At 40.3% G+C, this 20077-nt stretch overlaps 1 protein-coding gene across 2 annotated transcripts in view; it reads right to left on the bottom strand.

Annotated features, from left to right (window-relative positions):
* Window positions 1-1275: 1275 nt before the first annotated feature.
* Window positions 1276-20077, bottom strand: part of PCDH10 (protocadherin 10) — a 41039-nt gene continuing 22237 nt past the window's right edge. Inside the window, exon 5 of one of the 2 annotated variants that reach the window (XM_065405253.1) lies at window positions 1276-1343. In XM_065405253.1, coding sequence (XP_065261325.1) covers window positions 1276-1343 — 68 coding nt within the window. The remainder of the gene's footprint in view (window positions 1344-20077) is intronic. The other variant, XM_065405254.1, reaches the window with a different exon arrangement.

Below are 20077 nucleotides of genomic sequence, written 5' to 3'. Positions count from 1 at the left end.
ATGTGCCATGTTCCTACTCCAAATCTCTTTAATGTAAAAAAAGAAGAAAAAATAACGGCTCAGCCAACTCTATGCCTTTGTGATTTGTCTTTTATCAAAAACCATTTCTAGCCAAGATGAAAAGATATATATATTTGCTTAGGTTTGCACAAAATTAAGTCAAAGAAAGATGTGTGTGTTAGGAGTTTGGAATGATTTCCTTAGAACAGTTATCTTCAGTTACATTACATCTTACATTTCAAAATGTACAGACACCCAGTGTTCTTTTTAACAACATATACAGGTGAGTTTATAGATCCTTTATAAAAGGTGTTGTGATACCAAATTAAAAACCATAGAAATAGAATCAAAATAATGGAGATTGATATATACTTTTGATAGTACATAGTCAGTGCTCATTCTGGTAAAACTGACAGCTGCATCTTTGGCATTGAAAATTCAGTACAACTTCTAAACAAAATGTTGTTTCTTACAGCTTTAAAAATAACAAAAACAAACAACAACAACAAAGAAAAAACAGGACTGACCAAAATACCAAAATTGGGGAAATATTATTAAAGATTTATTTTTTTTTAGCAAGGATAACTTAGGGACCCTGAATTACCTTCTCACTTTAGTGTATGGTTTGGACTATATGAATCCATTAAAAATCAACTAAATTGTACCACATTTTTCGGAAAATTATATATAATATAATATATATATATTTTATATTTATTTAGAAGCTTTGAAATAGTACAGTAAACACTTTGCAACACGTGTATAAACTACAGAATGTCTTTGATATTTTGTGGGTCTGCAGATTAACAACATTTTTATGACCCACAGGTGAAAAGATTATGATCACAATCTCTCTTGTAAAGTTGGGATAGTTTGGGGAACACTTGATCACACAAAAATAATATAAAACAGTCAAGTTTAAAACAGTGATATTGCATTTATAATGCACATTTCTTTTATCTGTACGATTGGCTTCTTGTGGTGAATATAAACATCTAAAGGGCTCAGTGACATTTTGGAGAGAGAAAGATATATAGTGCTGTAAACAGGCACACACTGATCAGAAAGGCAAGATCAGTTGCCTCTGAAGTTTCTACAGTTCCACACATTTCAACTCATTTCTCAGGCCTGCTGAGAGCAATTAGGTCCTATTGTTGGCCATGATGTCTCCAACAGCACACAAATCTTTCAGTTACATAGAACTGGATGGCCAAGATAATGAAGTTGAAAAGTTGATGCTTTTTGTTGGTCGACTTTTGTGCAAATCATGCTGCTTCAGGTAAGTCCTGTAGAATTGACTAGCATATCCTTTTCCGCGCTGCAGGAAAGAAAGAAAGACACTTCTGAGAAAAAAAAAATCAGTCTCCAACACTTCTTTGTTTTAGTATTTCTTAACATGTAGAGAAACAATCAAAACTTGTAACAAACTGTCACTTGGAATTCCCATTGTAGCAAACAGTTTAATGGTGAATTGCTTTTCAGAGAACAGTCTTACTGTGGTTTGATATTCTGAAAACCAAACGTCGCATGATGTTTTATTATCTGTCTAACATGTCATGGCAAGTATTCCAATGTGCCTTTATACAATCGGTTTATGAATAAGGCAAAGAGTCACACTTGCAGGTTCACTATTATTGATATTTCCAAGTCAATTTTTTTCTAGTTCATCTTTTTATTTGAAACAAGACCTAGAATCTCCAAAAGAATCAGAAGCCGACTTTCCTTCCCTTTCAAAGAGAATCATTATCCTCATCACCAACTGACCCTTTAGTCTGGTTTGACAGAGAGATGAAAAAAATATGCATTAGTTCTACAATTTGAATCCAAACATTTACTGTCATGCTGGAAATTGAACTAGTGTTATATGGGTGAAACACGTCAATGCATTAGCAAACCGGTATCCTAATCCGGCAGCTGTGGTAGCTATATTAGCTCCAGACTGGCTATTTTAACTGTAATTGGGAGCAAAGTTAACAAATGACTTGTACTAGCATTCGGAGTCAGATTCTGATCTCAGTCACACTGATGCTGATAAGAAATGGAACTGGCTCACTGGATTGAAGTCTTGATTTTTTTCTAAAGGATTTCATGATAAATTCAAGTTTTAACCTAAACTTCAAATTGGCAAAGTCTGATGTAGAGGAATCAAAGATTAGTCCATTCATGGAAGTGAAGTGTTACAATTAAAGTAAAAGAAATCTTCCTAACTTTATAATGATTTCATATATGTAAATCACATAGACCTATCCCAAGTCTCAATTCTTTTTTTTTTTTAAAGACACCGATTAGGTTCACCTAACAAATACTGTAAATCAGTACAATATAATTCACAGTGAAGTTAGATTATTTATGGGGAAATCTATTAGCATATGTATTATGTATTCATCTAATCTAGTCTTCCGACATAGACTATCGTCTGGCACTCATGATTTACAAATATAAGAATGAAGTCTATTCAGTATATCATCCTATCAGTTCAACACAGGAAACTACCAGATCTGTTATTAACATTAAAACTAAACCAAAATAAGAAATATGTTTTTTTTTGTGACTATGAATTGTAAAGATTTTTTCCACTGGCAAGATGCATCAAAACAGATAAACTAATGAGATACTTTTCTAATAAATATTCACCAACATTACTAGTTTATATTTGTTATAAAACTATCTATTTTGTGTCTGTTCTGTTGCAGTTGAACGGGGGGGGGGGGGGGACTTTACAATTCATATTAACCACAACAAACAACAATAAAAAAAGAAATTTTTATTTGGCTTTAGTTTTGTAGGCCTGTGCTTTAGAATGTAACGGTCCTGACTGTGTCTTCTGCTGTAATAGAATACTGTAATAATTTGTGTGTATATTGTATGATGTTGCACTAGATAGATAGATAGATTAGATATTACTCTCACAGCAAAATGACTGACCAAGTATTCTACAATTGGTTAATAACATAGTAAAAGCATCCCAACTGGTTAATAACTTTGATTGGTTAATAATTAAATTGCATAGTATTTTAATATGTGCTGCAAAGAGCCGCAGGAGACACATTAAAGAGCCACCTTACAGCTCCTGATCCTCAGAGTATCATTGCAGTATCCAGTAAACTCAACAGAAGCTCACACCATGCACAAAACTGTCAGATTCTAAGTACTGGATTTCACATCCTTAAATAAATAAATAAATACCATATATATTTCCTTTAATCTTCAAAGCTCTTTATAAACACTCATATATTAATCTTCACAATATCCTGGTAAAATAGGTAAGCACAGTAGCCCCGATTGCCTGCCACTATTGAGAAAGCCATGGAAGGGGACAGATATGCAGGAAATCACAACTGGGATTCCTGTCATGCATTCCCTTAAGACAGTTTAATTTGAAGCCCTGTGGAATTTGCAGGGGATGCACCCCTACAAACCCACATAGGGGACAACTGCTGCTCTATTAAGGTCTATTGCCTTTATTTCCTATCTGGCAGTGTGAGTGCACTGGAATCAGGCCATTGTAATCTAGGTCTCTCAGAGCACACAGCATGACCTCTTTGTTTGCCTAGGCTTTCCTTAGAAATGTGCATTTTTGTAGTAGCTGGCTGGTGACGTCTTTGCCTTACCTTGTGTCAGTGTGTAAATTTTCTTATTTAATTACTATTTTTAATTTATGTGCTTACACTACAATTAGCCCATTTTATAACACTAAGTACATATCTGTAATGTCTGTGCCTTGGGAAGCTACAAGTTCCTTACCCAAGTCTTTCCTGGTCCCAAAACCTAAGAGAACCGTTCCACATGGAACACCAGCAGAAACAGATTTACTGGATTCTAAGTGTGGTGATCAAACCTACCTCCTCCTCATTGTTCTGCAAAGGTGTCTGACTAGAAATTCATGTGCAGGTAAATTTGTCTGACCCTGTATTATCCTTGTTTACAGATGGGGAAACTGAGTCAGAGAGCTAAAATGGGAAGAAGGATGGTCTTGTGGTTAAAACAGAAGGCAGGAAGCCAAGACATCTGGAGACTATTCCTGGCTCTGCTAAAGTTTTTCTGTGTGAATTTGGGAAAAATCACCAAACATCTCTGTGCCACTATTTCTCCTTATGTAAAATAGGAAAGCAATCTTATTCCCATCTCATAGAGGTGCAACAAGGCTTAAATCACTATTCTTTAAAATCCACGTTGAGATCCATAGATAGCAAGCACTATAGAATTGGAAATTATCAAAAGCAAGGTAAGAACTGGTATAAAAACTCAAGAATTCCTGGCTCCCAGTCTTTATCTCAGACAATACTTCTTTCTTCATCCCCATTTAACTGTTCTTGTACTCTGTTCTCATTAATGAACTCTGAAATATAGTGGAGTATAAAGCTTTATATATACAGCCACTGGGAATGATGGTTTTTGGTTACAAATGTTGTAAATTAGTAAAGTTTAATAATGTTACTACCATACTTACACGAGTTCAACTCTTTAATAAGTGTCTTGGGGGTAGAAGGAGAAGGAGGACTAAATAATCAGCACAAATAGAAAGCCATTTTAAAATATGTATTTTTCTTATTAGCATACTTGTGTGATGGGGTGCATAAAGATGAAGGTGGAGTTTAAAAGGAAGCCAGACAGCTCAGAAGAGGGCTGACAAGGCAGGAAGAAGGACCTGTCCTAGAAGCTACTGAGAAGGGATGTTGTGACAGTGCCTCTGAGAAAAGAAGATCCTACCTGCTGAGCCCAGACAGACTAAAGGTGCAGTAAACACCTTTTCTTCAGTAACTTTTGCTACAGACTGCAAAGCTTGGACTATAGAATGAGGGGTAGGAAGTGGCCCAGGGAAGGTATCTGTAAGGCATTCCTGGGTGCCTGCCCTTTGGTAACCCTCACAGGACCCTGGGCTGGAGCCTGTGCAGTGGGAGGGCCCGGGGGCCCCCTACCAGCCCTACTCTGTCTTAAAGAGGAGCTGACCCCCTAGCCACTATGTGATGCTTCCATCATGCACCAACCATCACAATTTGCATGAAGGGTACTTCAAATATTGTTATAGATCCATAATCTATGTTATTTTGGAGGTAGTTGTCCTTCTCCAAAGGGCAAGGGTTTTGAATGTTACTCTGAGAGTATATAATATAGAAAATTTATAATAGATTTAAATAAAAATTGGAAGCAAAGTACAGCAGCCTTACATTAACATTTATTCTTCCCTTAATATGCATGCATACCTATCCCATTAATAGTTACTTATAGAGATTGAGGAAAGAAGACACACAAAAGACTTGGTGGAAGAAGAAGAAATGAAAAGGGAAGAAAAATAAGATAATAGGAAAAATAAAAGAAAAAATACAATAACTAAAATTAACAATTCTGGCTTACAAAAAACAACAGAAATATATTGAACAAAACAGAAGATCTATCAAGATACATTTAAAAGAAACCTTTCCATCACAAAACCTCACCCTTGAACTCTTTTCCCACTGCCTGCCCTTTTGTCTGTTTTCTCTCATCTTGCCAAGGAATCACTTAGGTCTGGATTATAGCTAGATTCTAGGTGGGTTATGAAGAGGGGGAAAGGTACAAGGAGCATTCCTTACTCTAATAACTCCCAAACAGGGACTTGCCACATTTGCAAACCTTGCACTTCTCTGAACAGAAGAGTAGTCCTGTTAAGCATTGCTAGCCACCCTAGAAGGACAGGAAGGAGGCAGGGCCGTGACCCTGCAGCCTCCCTTCACAATGGCCAACAGAGAGGGTCAGCTGCAAAAGGGAGTGCATGTTGTACCTCTTTTATGGCATAGCTGCAGTCATGCCCACCCTATGCACTGACAGTGCCAGAAAAAATCATGGCATAATACCTGTAGCAGTGTGACCCCATACTTCCCCCATGATGGGGCAGTAGCTTTAAGATCGAATTGAGCCCTTACATTGAAAACTCTTCAGGGAAGGGACCATATAAAATGCCATGCATACTAATGCTGCTGTATAAATATTAGTGCTACTGCTACCAAGAGGAGGAAGAGAAAAAAAATCTCTTCAATCAGAGACACCCATGTAACCGAAAAACAGAAAGGAAACAAGGCAGCACTATACATGCTATATTTACTACCTGAGGGCCAAATTAACCTTTAGTGTGGAGTTTAAGTACAAAGGCTTTTATACTCCTTAACCCTACATAGCAGCTGTGCAGGAGATTGCCATCTGGGCTGCCATGCAAGGGCACAATCCCATGCACTGTAGTATTTGTCTCCATGCCTTTCTAGATGAGGTAAGCACAGATGGTCACTTTGAGGGGTAAGGTGGGTATTTCGGCCATAGGAAAGAAAAAAGCAGTCATGGGACTGTGTGGCAGACCTCCCCAACCTCCTCACATTCCATTCACAAAGAGCCCAAATACTCAGGCATTATACAGATACAGCAAATTTCTTCCATGGATAGTATAAGAGTCCTACATCATATTTACATTATGTTTATCTTGATTTTCAATTTGCATTATTAGTTGTCTTGAACTGTCTTTATATTTCTATAGTTTGTTTGCATTATTATATGTTTTAAACACAGAGAGTGATATCTGGCACTATCAAACTCCCATTGATTTTGACAGGGCCAGGATTTCACCAGGGATGCTGGGGGGAATGGATTACTCAGATGACTAGCAATATATATCTGCTCTGTATTTCTGGTGCAAAGTTAGCCCAGTTTGTTAGTGATTACAATTTATCTGATGGTAGCTTGGTGCCCTATATGAAAAGAATTGGCAGTCTCAGTCTAGTAATTAGTGGGCAAGTGTCCGCATCACAAAACCAATCCAAATGTCCCTTTTTAAAGAGCAGTCAAGGAGTGAATGGGAATGTGGAGTGAATTACAGTACCACAATCCAACACCCTTTGTGGTGGTTTATTCAGGTAAAGGATGAGATGCATTGCCAGGGTGGGGATGTGGGAAGGGGAAGATTACACTCCTGCTGCCCATGTTAAAGCTGTTCTGTGGACAGAGAGTGTTCCAGTCACCAAAGCTGTCAATCCAATACATTTCACAATCCATATAGTCATTTTAAATATGTAATATTTAAAGAGAATTTTTAAATGATTACTAATGATATCTTATAAAAATGCCATTAAAAGACATTCCAGATATTTCTTAATGGGATACTGTCAGTCTTGTGCAGTCCCCAAATCACTAGTTCGCAAATGTGAAGATGACATTTTCCCAAATATTCTTTCCTTACTGATTAATGCAGAGAGGAAGTTTTTGTTTTTTTTTTCTTTAAAGAGCTTAAATGAGATGTTTTGTGCTCCATGCATACATCTGTACATTTGCATGTTTGTTTTTAAAGTTCAAAAGTCACAATTTAGGGGATTTTATTTTGCTTAAAAACTTTCTCTGCATGACAACAATGTGTTGCAAAAAGGACTTTGGAAAAATACTCATTTTCAGATCTAGAAGGAAAAATCAACCAAGTTCACCCATGTTGTAGCTCTAGTGAAGTGAGTAGAATAACATCAGGGCTCGATAACTTCTTAGGGCTCCACTGTGCCATTTAGATACAGTTCACATAGTAAGAAGTGGTATAAAGATACAATGGCCCAGAGGTATTTAGGTGTCTATCAGCCTCTTTAGGCACTGAATTCCATTGATTAGGTGCCACTGACATTTTCAAAATTGCTGCTCAACTGCTGCCTGATCCTGTACACACCTAAGTTCCCTAGATGCCTACGTTTCTGATGGTCAGCATTTACAAAGCTGCCTATAACCTGATGCTACCCCACAACTAATGAGCAGCTCAGAGCCCTGGCTCAAGCCAAAGTCCTGGAAGCCCTGAACTACAATTCTCAAATGAGGCGGGGGACTGCCTATCTCACAAGTGGGGACTGACCTATAGGCATGCTCTGAGCATGCCTAACATCTGTTACCTGCCAACCCCGCAGCAGGATGGCCAGATGCAGGCCACTGATGACTGGGGAAGCAGCACAGAACCTGCACCAAAGTCAGTCAGGGAACAGGGAAACGTAGGATGCATGAGAGAGGTATCAATCATGAGCAGCAGACAGAGAGAGATAAATGGGTTTGATTGCTAGGGGATGAGCTACCTACGCAGCTGACCTGGAGTAGGGGCCTAACTCCAGGAGGGGTTTGTGTCTGAGGATCCTGAGCACAAGGAAGCACACTAGGTCAGCTACTTAGGCGTAGTCTCCTCTTCTCTTTCCATCTACTCTTCTCCTCAGCATTTCACTCCTAATTTAAGTGGTTTCATGATCACTTTGCTGGCTTCAGAGGATCCTTTTCTTAAGCATTTAACTCTCTGCCTGGGCGCCTAACTCAGGACTGAGGATTCAACTATGTGGCAGGCCGCCCATAGATTTGGCATTGCAATGCTGAACAAAGCAACACCTAAGTACCTTTGAGGATCTGGGCCAACACCTCAGACTGAATATGAAGAGCCATTACTCCCAGTGGTGCTGAAAGCCATTGAACCAAACTGTAAACCCTGTATATCATAGAAAGCTCTTCAAGCCAGTGGGTGCTACTGCACCCCCAGCACCCATAGTTCCAGAACCCCGACTATACTCTTTAGGGAGATCAGCCACTTCTCTTGGCCAGTGTGTGTATATGTCTGAGTGTGTCTTTGTGCAGTGGGATCCTCACTATCTGTCCACCAGGGGAGTAGGAAACGCATAGTCCATGCTTTTTCTTATGCACAGGGCTGTGCCTGGTAGAACTACTCAAAGTCGGGAAGAGGATGAAGAACCTCCCGCCTCCCCAGCCAACACATATTGTAGCCAGACAGAATTTGTCCTTTGAAATCTGATAGCATTTGGACTGGTATGTACAATTACTCAGATTGTGTAAAATCAAACGAGAACGTGAGCATTAGGTCTGCAGGCTGTGAATAAAATAATGAGGCTGAAATACAAAGGATTAGTAATTGCTATGCTGAACACTTTCTCACAAACATCCTTGCTTTTATCTAAATAAATAAATCCTAAAGATCATTAAATTCTGTTCACTACACTGAGGATTTTCTACACACTTAGGATTTTCTACACTAGCATATCCCAGAGTTATCTTGCCCATAATAAATAATGTAACCACATACAGTGCCCTTTCCTTTTGTCTTGCATAAGTGTGTATAAGATTTAATTGTCCAAATTCACTGAAATCAATTCAAGGACAATGATTCCAAGGCAACTGGAGATTTGACACTGATAGACGTTGCACTGATCACACCGTGTTTACAGCCTATTGAGAATTACTTTGATACTGATATTACCTCCTCTCCCCCCATCCCCCATTAAAAAGGGGCATATCACTTGTCTAAATACAAGAGGGTCACTTTGCAGTGATTTTTCCTACTAGAAATTAATTTTGAAATCTGCACCAACACCTAAATGGATGATCAACTTGTTTTTAAAGTTTGTTGTCCAAATTCTATATTGACATACACTCAGTCAACTTGACTAGCTTCAGTGCGGGATTTAACAGCACATGTTTTAGGAAATTTAATTTCCTCATTTTTAATATGCTTCTGAGTTCTAGGCCCTACAGATACACTGAGTACATTAGGGAATGTACGTGCATGTCTGTGTGGACTAATGGACCATTCACATTTCCATTTTCATTCCCAATCTTAAAAAAGAAAAAAAAAACATTCAATGACCATAGTTCTGAGAATAAAATCCTCAATATTTTGCTACATTGAGGGCCATTCCAACAATTTGCCACACAGTGCAGACTTGAGGTACCATACTCCCCCACTCCATACTTAGAATACTTAGTGTGATAAGAGACTGGTATTTGATGGCAGATGCTGCCTTTGTAATGCAACTCCTGTATGATATTAAGATTTTAGCCATTTCTCTAATGCTTATTTTTAAGATTTCAGTAGTGCTTGGCTTTTGCTGGTCCTTTGTCCAGAAGGAAATTTCACTTGCTATGAATTAGATCTGATTCAATAAAGTGTTTAAGCACCGTTCAGGGCCATACTTAAGCAGGTGCTTACCTTTAAGGATTGACTTCAATGTGATATAGGTGCATGGTTACATTTAAGCATGTGTTTAATAGGGATGTTTTCCTGAATTGAGTCCTGGCTGTTTGTTGCTACCAGTGTTCTATGGCATGTATGGTACTTCTGTGTGTACTTGATTTTCTGTGCTAAATGCTGAGGAATTTTTTTAACTACCAAGTACAGCCTGGTGGCAAAATATGTCAGATTTGATTAATCTTCTAGTTGTCTTTACTGTGGAAATGATGCCTTCCAGATACTACTGGTGAATGCAGAGAACAGTCAGCTATTCTCTACAATGGACCAAAGAAAAGTGAAAGCCAATGTTCTGACTAGAAGTACCAACCAGTAGCAATTTTTTCTTCTCTGTTGTACTATAACCATAATATCTTCTGATAACATGGTAGATAATACACACAGCATCATTGTCTTAGAGACAGAGAGAATCATAGAATATTTCAGACTTGAAGACACCTGAATAGGTAATCTATACTCATGCATTCTGGTGGGACTGATTTCATTATTCCTCAACCATTCCTGATACATGGGTGTTATATCTAGTATTGAACATCTCCAGTGAGGGTAATTCTAAATTGTCTATTGGCAACCTATTCCATTGCATATGTGTCCTAATCGCTAATTTACATTTTTCCTGCTTCATCTTAAACCACTCATTCCTTGCGTACTCATTGACTAATGACCATAATTGATCCCTATCCTCTTTGTAACAGCTGTTTATATATATATATATATATATAGCTTTCATTTCCCTCTCAATCTCCGTATCTCTAGATTCATTAATCCCCACTTGCTTAGCCTTTCGTCTGTCTTATTTTCAAAATAATTCAACATTTTCACTGCACATTTCTGACATCTATGAATATTTGTCTTTTTTTAATTGAGAAGCCTGAAACTGAACAGAGCACTTTGATACAATATTACACCAGCACTGCATTCCTGTCTTGTGCCCCATTTAACATTTACTATAACCTTTGGTGCTTTTCTGAGGTAGTATAATCTGGCTGGTATTCTTTTATCTAAGCATTTTATTTGTCCTTCTTAAATGAAGCTTCAGTTTTTACTGAATACCATACTTTCAAATTTCTGCTAGTCCCTCCAATTTACCAAGATTACACTGTGTTTATTATATTCTAGAAAGCATTTGTAATGCTCTCCAAGATTCTATTGTTCAAAAATATGATTATCACATATCTCCACAGTATCTTCCAAGTCAATAATGAGTCTAGAATAGGCCACTTCAAGATACTACAAATATCCTCTCCCTAGCTTGATATAAGCCCATTATAACAACAATTACTGCTTTTTGTTATTTGTGAGCTAGTTTTTTAAAACTCACCCTTCCTTTTTGCACTCAAAGTTATGTGCGACACATTTAGATGTCATGTGAGTGTGAATTTGCTGTCATTTAGATGTCATATGAAAACATAGCCAGGTAGTTGAACTGACTGTACTTAAGAGTTCAAAGGCCCACGTGAAATATTGCAGAACCAGGAAGGAAGGTTGCGTTGAAGCACTGTTCATCATCAGTCCCTCCTAATTGACTCCACATCCATCATTATACATTACATTATTTCAGCTTACTGATGAAAATGTCATGTAAAACAATAGGAAACTCTATATCAAGAAGATACGCTTGACCACATTTCTGAATTTTTGAAACCAGGATTCTGGATTGCACACCACAGATCTGGACAGTACATATTGCATGCTTAAATACTACAATAGAATATGTAAAACTGGCAATTATGTGTACATTCAAATACAGGTTTTACTCTTGCAACTCATGCATGCACACATTTTGCAGGTAGAATTTAGGAACATGTTTTGAAGACTTGCTTCACTATGTTGCCTATATTTTCTGTAACCAATAAAGATTGTTTTCCTATCAAAGAAATAAATTAAATTAGTTTAGTCTAATTTGGTTTTCATGAATCCACATTGCTCACCACTCATCATGTTATTTTACTCTTGGTGCTTACAAACTGAGTCTGACTGCTTTATTCATTTTTTTCCCAGCAATTTACCAGGAACTGAAGTTAAACTTAATGGTCTAATTACCTGGGTCTCCCTTTCCCCTTTCTTAAAACAAGTTACTATGTGTGTCATTTTCCAATCCTCTGAGACCTCACTAGACTGCAGTGACTTCTGAAAACAAATTAACTATATTCACAGTAGCTTCATGCCAGCAGCAATCCCCATTGCTAGCATGAATCTCTTGGCATGGTCAGTGGCTGACATGTGAGAACAAAGTTGAAGCACAGTCTATGGAGAAGTGGGCTTGTCAGGTAACAATGTGGTACTGGACATTAGAGCGTTCATGTGTAAATGTCAAGATATCAGTGCAGTTACTCCTGAGGACTGCTTTTCCTTGCCTTCCCTCCCCCCCCCCCCCCCCCCCAATTATTTATCATGTTCTTTAAACTGTTGTCCTCTTTCCTTCCCTCAGGGGAAAAAAACAGTTGGGAAAGGGGATGTGCCTTTACAAATGAAAGTGGGAGGAAGGAGAAGCAGAGCCTTTTAGAGAGTGTTTTCAAGGTTTTGCTGTATATAGAACAGTGAGAAGACAAGCAAAGGAACAGGAGCTAACTAGTGTGGGTGTATGAAGAAGATCATTTTGCCCTGGAGTGAGCTGTGAGCAAGAACCACTTGGGGTCCCGCCTCCATTGTGGAGTGCATATGTTGAAGCTGTGGTGAGGAGAATCTACTTTGAATAGAGCCAGGGGGAGCAGCAAGTTCTGTTCCGCACTCCAGTGTCAATCACCAGAGAAAAGGACAGAGGCAGTGGGCCTTCATAATGAATGTGATGCTAGCATTGACTTCTATATAACATTGCATGCCTACCGTGAGTAAAATTTTCAAAGCCACCTAAGTGATTTGGGAGCCTGAGTACTGTTGCCGAAGACACTTTTGAAAATGAGACTGACTGCTAAGTCACTGAGATGCTTTGAAAATCGTACCCTATGATGACAGACACAGCATTCTCAAAAATAACCGACAATGTATTCAGCAGATTTTTTGTTAGTTTCTTTAATACTTTAGTGTTGGTGATTCAGAAGATGACACTCCATTTTCTGATGGTATGGCTACACTGCAATTAAACCCCCAAAGCTAAGGAGTTGTTTTACTGTGGTGTAAACATTTGGGCTCGAGCTCTGAGACCATCACACCTTGCAGGGTACTAGAGCCCAGGTTCCAGCCTGAGCCCCAATATCTACCTCACAGTTAAACAGCCCCTTAGTCTGAGTCAGCTGGCATGGACCAGCCACACATTTTTAACTGCAGTGTAGACATACCCTGACACTACTCAACCACTGTTCTAAAATGGTGTGTGTGTGTTTGGGGGGGGCGGGGCGGGGAGGAAGCTATCTGCTGTCTTTCAGTGAGATGTAAAAACAAGATTCCAACAACTTGATATAAAAGAGCTCATGGTACCTTTCATAAAAGTATGGGGGTAAATTCAAAAAACCTGGTCAAATTCAAGTTGCCTGCCTCACAACAAATCCCTCTTTAAACCAAACAGAAAATTTATTCTTTACTTTTTGCCCTAAACTGTTGTGAGTTGCTGATATTTGTGGTATTTCATCCCAGAAGTGGCTGCATTTCAGTGGTGGAGAAAGTGTTCCCTATACACTTCAGGGGTTCTCAAACTGGGGGTCGAGACTCCTCAAGGAGTCGCAAGGTTATTACGTGGGGGGTCGTGAGCGGTCGGCGTCCACCCCAAACCCTGCTTTGCATCCAGCATTTATAATGGTGTTAAATATATTAAAAAGTGTTTTTAATTTATAAGGGGGGTCACACTCAGAGGCTTGCTATGTGAAAGGGGTCACCAATACAAATGTTTGAGAACCACTGCTATACTTACTATTGCATTCCTCGCTATTTTATAATATAGAGGGATACTATGAAGTTCTGTCTAGTCTCTTAGCTATATAAAAAGACTCAGGTAAATATTGCCTAAATAAGGCAGCTAATATTCCTGGTTTAGAATGGAAAATTGAATGAGTCTCTCATTTTTCTTCATGTTAAAAAAATGGCACAATTCAATTAAAATAACGTCACTCAAGGGTAAATTTTATTAGGCCATATTAAAATGAACATATTCAGTTATTTCTGCATTTTCTAAACTTTTCCTTCTTGATTTTGCCATGTGACTTATCCATTTCCTCTCTAACTATTATTGCATTAGATACCCTGTTACCATTATTCCCTTTGAGACATGACTGCAAGAGGAATACAGTCACATGAAGAATATAAAATAGTGGAGAACAGGAGTTTTAAAAACATTACATAAGTTACTCAATAATGACTGAGCAGTGAATGATCATGAGTAATTTATGTAGGGTCATAGAGTACTTACTGTAATCAGTGAATACATATCACCTCTCACGCTTACCTTATTCATTCCTATAACAAGATTTTTAAGTACTTTATTTTATTTAGAAATATAGCTTAAATTACTTTTAATGTCCCACAACAAATTTAGGCTGATAAGTTTTACTTATATAACAGCTTCTGTCTCTCAGCATTTTAAAAATGACAGTGGGAAATCCAAGAGTTCCTTGTAGTGCTTAGAAGAACAGGCCAAATGCACAATTGGGTTATGGGCATTAAAAGCTATCTATGCAACTCAGCCTCCAATTTTTGTGTGTGCAATTTTGCACGTGCAAATCATTTGCACATAAAAGCCTGGATCCTGAAATCTGAGTCATATGGGTGCCCAGGAAGAATTCCATTCACTCTACTGGGACTCCATGCCAATGTAAAGGGATCATCTTTACAGGTCAGATTACAGGATGAGGAGCAACTTTTTAGCCACCTTTGTGCACAAAATTATAGAATTTGCACATGCATAACTCACTCATGCATGCTTATAAAGTTTTACGTATACACATTCTTTTGCTTGCACACCCAAATAATAGTACTCAAACTTGTGCATTTCAGTGCAGACTTGTTTGAAGCCACCTTTGAAAAATTCAACCCTTACAGTCAATTTTTAGAAGTAAGACCCCAACTGCACATGCATTTTTGGTGCATGTTTATATATATTTGATTGCAAATATGTACCACAATTTTACATGAAAATTCTGCATTTGCATGAGAAAAATCACAAGTTAGGGGCCCAGCTAATCCTTGTGATACCAATATCTGCTTTGTTTGTACAACTGTGTGAGAAATTATAAGCGCATAAATGCACATGCAAAAATGGGTACAAGGCCACTATCCTCTCCTTTTAGAAATCAAGCACCTATTTTTTTTCCCCAAATGTTACTTTTTTTTTTTTTTTTTTTTGGTAATGCCACAATATTGGTGAATATATGGTTTGTTTGGTACCTATTTATTTTTATTATACTTTAAAGCCATGGTAAAACTATGCAAACGATTTTTCAGAAAGAAGGCATAACTGCACAAAAAGAAAAGAAAATTCTGCTTTCACAGTACTGACCACATAAGAGCCTCACTAATTACATGATTGATTTTTAATTTTTCCAAAAAATACAATGGAATTCTTAATGAAATTTGTTTTTCCTAGATTTGCTTTTACCTTTTGTTGAAAAGTGTTCTGTGGTATATATGCTATCATGAAGTAACATTTTTCTTTGATACTAGGGACACCCAAATTCCAGTAAATAAATAAATAAATAAATTAAAAATCCTTATCAACACACTTTTATTCCTTGCAAAAAATCACCACAGGGCAGCGACTGACTCCGTGTAATGTTAAAAAGATATGGAACACTTTTTACTTCTGGGTCATTTATTCTAAAGCGATTCAAGTTGATGGATAATGACTACGTTTGGAAGGATCAGATTTTTAACAGTAAATGTCGGTAAACATTGCTATGCCCATAAACACACAAACCAATAAAAATATATATATCCATCGATGATAATCAGAATTTCAGAAAACTAAAGTAATAAAAATGCTGCTTGAGAACTTATTAGACTTTGATTTAAGGATATTTACTTTGTATATTTTAACATGTGATATTGACAATTTATGTTTTAACAGTTATAAAGCTTTAACTTTTGAATTTCAACATCTATTGTCGATAAATAATTATTGTCCGAGCCCCCACTGTCTGACCTCCCCCAGTTTCCCATACCTGTGAAAATTTAAATTGATAAAAATAAAAAATGCTTAAAAATAAACATTGACATTAACCATTAAAATTATATAAAAAAACCCTGAATTCTGCTAATCCTAATAATGGCTGTGGGAGGGAAAAAACAACAACCATACCTTATTATTGTTCTTTGGCAGCTTGTTTGAGATTAGTTGATAGTCCAGTTCCTAGGCAATCAGTTCTTCAAAGATATATGCATATACTTAACTTGATGCATAAGAGCAATTCTGTTGACTTCCATGGGAAATTAAGCTACATGCATGCAAAGTTAAGCATGTACCTAAGTCTTTGCAGGACGGGAGCCCTGGAGTTCATACCAAACAAAATCATAACAATCGTGGTCAAAGATTATAAATGTAGGGAGACTCCAGGTCCAGGTTGAGGCACATTGGTGAATAGTGTAGCTAAGCTTGGTTAGTTCCTGCCTTACATTGCCGCTGTCCATGTTGTGCCTGTTCTGCTGCTGATAAGAAAAAATAATTCTCTATTGATATCAATTCACAACTCTTAGGGTATGTCTACACTACGACATTAGATTGAATTAATAGAAGCCGGTTTTATAGAAATTGGTTGTATACAGCCGATTGTGTGTGTCCCCACATAAAATGCTCTAAGTGCTCTAGTCGGCGGACCGCGTACACAGTACCGAGGCTAGCGTTGACTTCCGGCGCATTGCACTATGGGTAGCTATCCCACAGTTCCCGCAGTCTCCGGCGCCCATTGGAATTATGGGTTGAGATCCCAATGCCCGAATGATGCAAAACAGTGCCGCGGGGGGTTCTGGGTACATGTCGTCAGGCCCCTCCCCCTCCGTCACAGCAACAGCAGACAATAGATTCGCGCCTTTTTACCTGGGTTACCTGTGCAGACAACATACCACGGCAAGCATGGAGCCCGCTCAGCTCAGCTCACCGTCACCATATGTCATCCGGGTGCCGGCAGACGTGGGACTGCATTGCTACACAGCAGCAGCAGCTAACTGCCTTTTGGCGGTAGACGGTGCAGCATGACTGGTAGCCTTCATCGGCGATCTGGGTGCTGGTAGCTGTGGGGCTGGCAGCCGTAGGGCTGCATTGCACCAGCCCCTTACCTTTTGCCTTTTGGCAGTAGATGGTTTATTACGACTGGTAACCGTCCTCGTCATACAGCAGTGGCTGTCAATCATGGGCACCTGGTCAGACATGCTCTGTCCTATCGAACTGTCTTGACAATGATGGCTATCAGTTGTAGTATGCTATTTTCTGCCAAGCGCCCAGTATTTTCTGCTAAGCACCCAGAAGAGGCCGAGGGCAATCTGGGTGCTTGCAGACATGGGGCTGGCAGACGTGGGGCTACATTGCTACACAGCAGCAACCCCTTGCCTTTTGGCAGTAGATAGTATATTATGACTGGTATCCGTCGTCATCATACTGCAGTGGGTATCAGATCGTGCAATAGGCCTGAAGGCTAACTGCCAAGCGCCCAGTATTTGCTGCCAAGCACCCAGAAAATGCCGAGGGCTATCAGTCATGCTGCACCGTCGTCTTAAGATGTAAAAAATAGATTTGTTCTGTATTCATTTCCTTCCCCCCTCCCTCCGTCAAATCAACGGCCTGCTAAACCCAGGCTTAGGAGTTCAATCTCTGGGGGGTGGGGGTCATTCTGTGTGACAGTTGTTTGTGTTTCTCCCTGATGCACAGCCACCTTTCTTGATTTTAATTCCCTGTACCTGTACGCCATGTTGTCACTCGCCCCTCCCTCCCTCCCTCCCTCCCTCCTTCCCCTGGTCCTTCAGATACTAGTTTCGCGCCTTTTTTCAGACCAGACGCCATAGCTAGCACTGGGATCATGGAGCCCGCTCAGATCACCGCGGCAATTATGAGCACTATGAACACCACGCGCATTGTCCTGGAGTATATGCAGAGCCAGGACATGCCAAAGCAAAACCAGGACCAGCCGAGGAGGAGGCGATTGCAGCGCGGCGACGAGAGTGATAAGGAAATGGACATGGACCTAGACCAGGTCACAGGCCCCAGTAATGTGGAAATCATGGTGTTCCTGGGGCAGGTTGATGCCGTGGAACACCGATTCTGGGCCTGGGAAACAAGCACAGACTGGTGGGACCGCATCGTGCTGCAGGTGTGGGACGATTCCCAGTGGCTGCGAAACTTTCGCATGCGTAAGGGCACTTTCATGGAACTTTGTGACTTGCTTTCCCCTGCCCTGAAGCGCCAGAATACCAGGATGAGAGCAGCCCTCACAGTTGAGAAGCGAGTGGCGATAGCCCTGTGGAAGCTTGCAACGCCAGACAGCTACCGGTCAGTCGGGAATCAATTTGGAGTGGGCAAATCTACTGTGGGGGCTGCTGTGATCCAAGTTGCCAGGGCAATGAGAGACCTGGTGATATCAAGGGTAGTGACTCTGGGAAACGTGCAGGCCATAGTGGATGGCTTTGCTGCAATGGGATTCCCAAACTGTGGTGGGGCGATAGATGGAACCCATATCCCTATCTTGGCACCGGAGCACCAAGCCACCGAGTACATAAACCGCAAGGGGTACTTTTCAATGCTGCTGCAAACCCTGGTGGATCACAAGGGACGTTTCACCGACATCAACGTGGGCTGGCCGGGAAGGGTACATGATGCTCGCATCTTCAGGCACTCTGTTCTGTTTCGAAAGCTGGAGGAAGGGACTTTCTTCCCGGACCAGAAAATAACCGTTGGGGATGTTGAAATGCCTATCGTGATCCTTGGGGACCCAGCCTACCCCTTAATGCCATGGCTCATGAAGCCGTACACAGGCAGCCTGGACAGGAGTCAGGACCTGTTCAACTACAGGCTGAGCAAGTGCCGAATGGTGGTGGAATGTGCATTTGGGCGTTTAAAAGCGCGCTGGTGCAGCTTACTGACTCGCTCAGACCTTAGCGAAAAGAATATCCCCATTGTTATTGCTGCTTGCTGTGCGCTCCACAATATCTGTGAGAGTAAGGGGGAGACATTTATGGCGGGGTGGGAGGTAGAGGCAAATCGCCTGGCCGCTGATTACGCGCAGCCAGACACCAGGGCGGTTGGAGGAGCACAGCAGGGCGCGGTGCGCATCAGAGAAGCTTTGAAAACTAGTTTTGTGACTGGCCAGGCTACGGTGTGAAACTTCTGTTTGTTTCTCCTTGATGAAATCTCCGCCCCCCCACCCACCCGGTTAACTCTACTTCCCTGTAAACCAACCACCCCACCCTCTCCTACCCTCCCCCCTTCAAGCACCACTTGCAGAGGCAATAAAGTCATTGTTACTTCACATTCATGCATTCTTTATTAATTCATCACACAACTAGGGGGATAATTGCAAAGGTAGCCCGGGATGGGTGGGGGAGGAGGGAAGGAAAAGGACACACTGCAGTTTAAAACTTTAAAACTTTAACACTTATTGCTCGGGAAATCATCTAGGGTGGAGTGACTGGGTGGCCGGAGGCCCCCCCACCGTGTTCTTGGGCGTCTGGGTGAGGAGGCAATGGGACTTGGGGAGGAGGGCTGTTGGTTACACAGGGGCTGTAGCGGCGGTCTGTGCTCCTGCTGCCTTTCCTGCATCTGAACCATACGCTGGAGCATATCAGTTTGATGCTCCAGCAGCCGGAGCATCGACTCTTGCCTTCTGTGTGCAAGCTGACGCCACCTCTCATCTTCAGCCCGCGATTCAGCACGCCACCTCTCCTCTCGCTCATATTGGGCTTTTCTATAATCAGTCATTGACTGCCTCCACGCATTCTGCTGTGCTCTGTCAGCGTGGGAGGCAGTCTGTAGTTCTGTAAACATTTCATCACGCGTCCTTCGCTTCCGCTTTCGAATATTCACTAGCCTCTGTGAAGGAGAAAGATTTGCAGCTGGTGGAGGAGAAGGGAGAGGTGGTTAAAAAAGATACATTTTAGAGAATAATGGGTACACTCTTTCACATTAAATTTTGCTGTTCACATCACACA

The sequence above is a fragment of the Emys orbicularis genome, chromosome 5 (assembly GCF_028017835.1).
Source record: "Emys orbicularis isolate rEmyOrb1 chromosome 5, rEmyOrb1.hap1, whole genome shotgun sequence".
NCBI classification, from domain to species: Eukaryota; Metazoa; Chordata; order Testudines; family Emydidae; genus Emys; species Emys orbicularis.
Note: the sequence above shows the minus strand (reverse complement) of the source record. Positions and strands in the feature narration are given on the sequence as shown.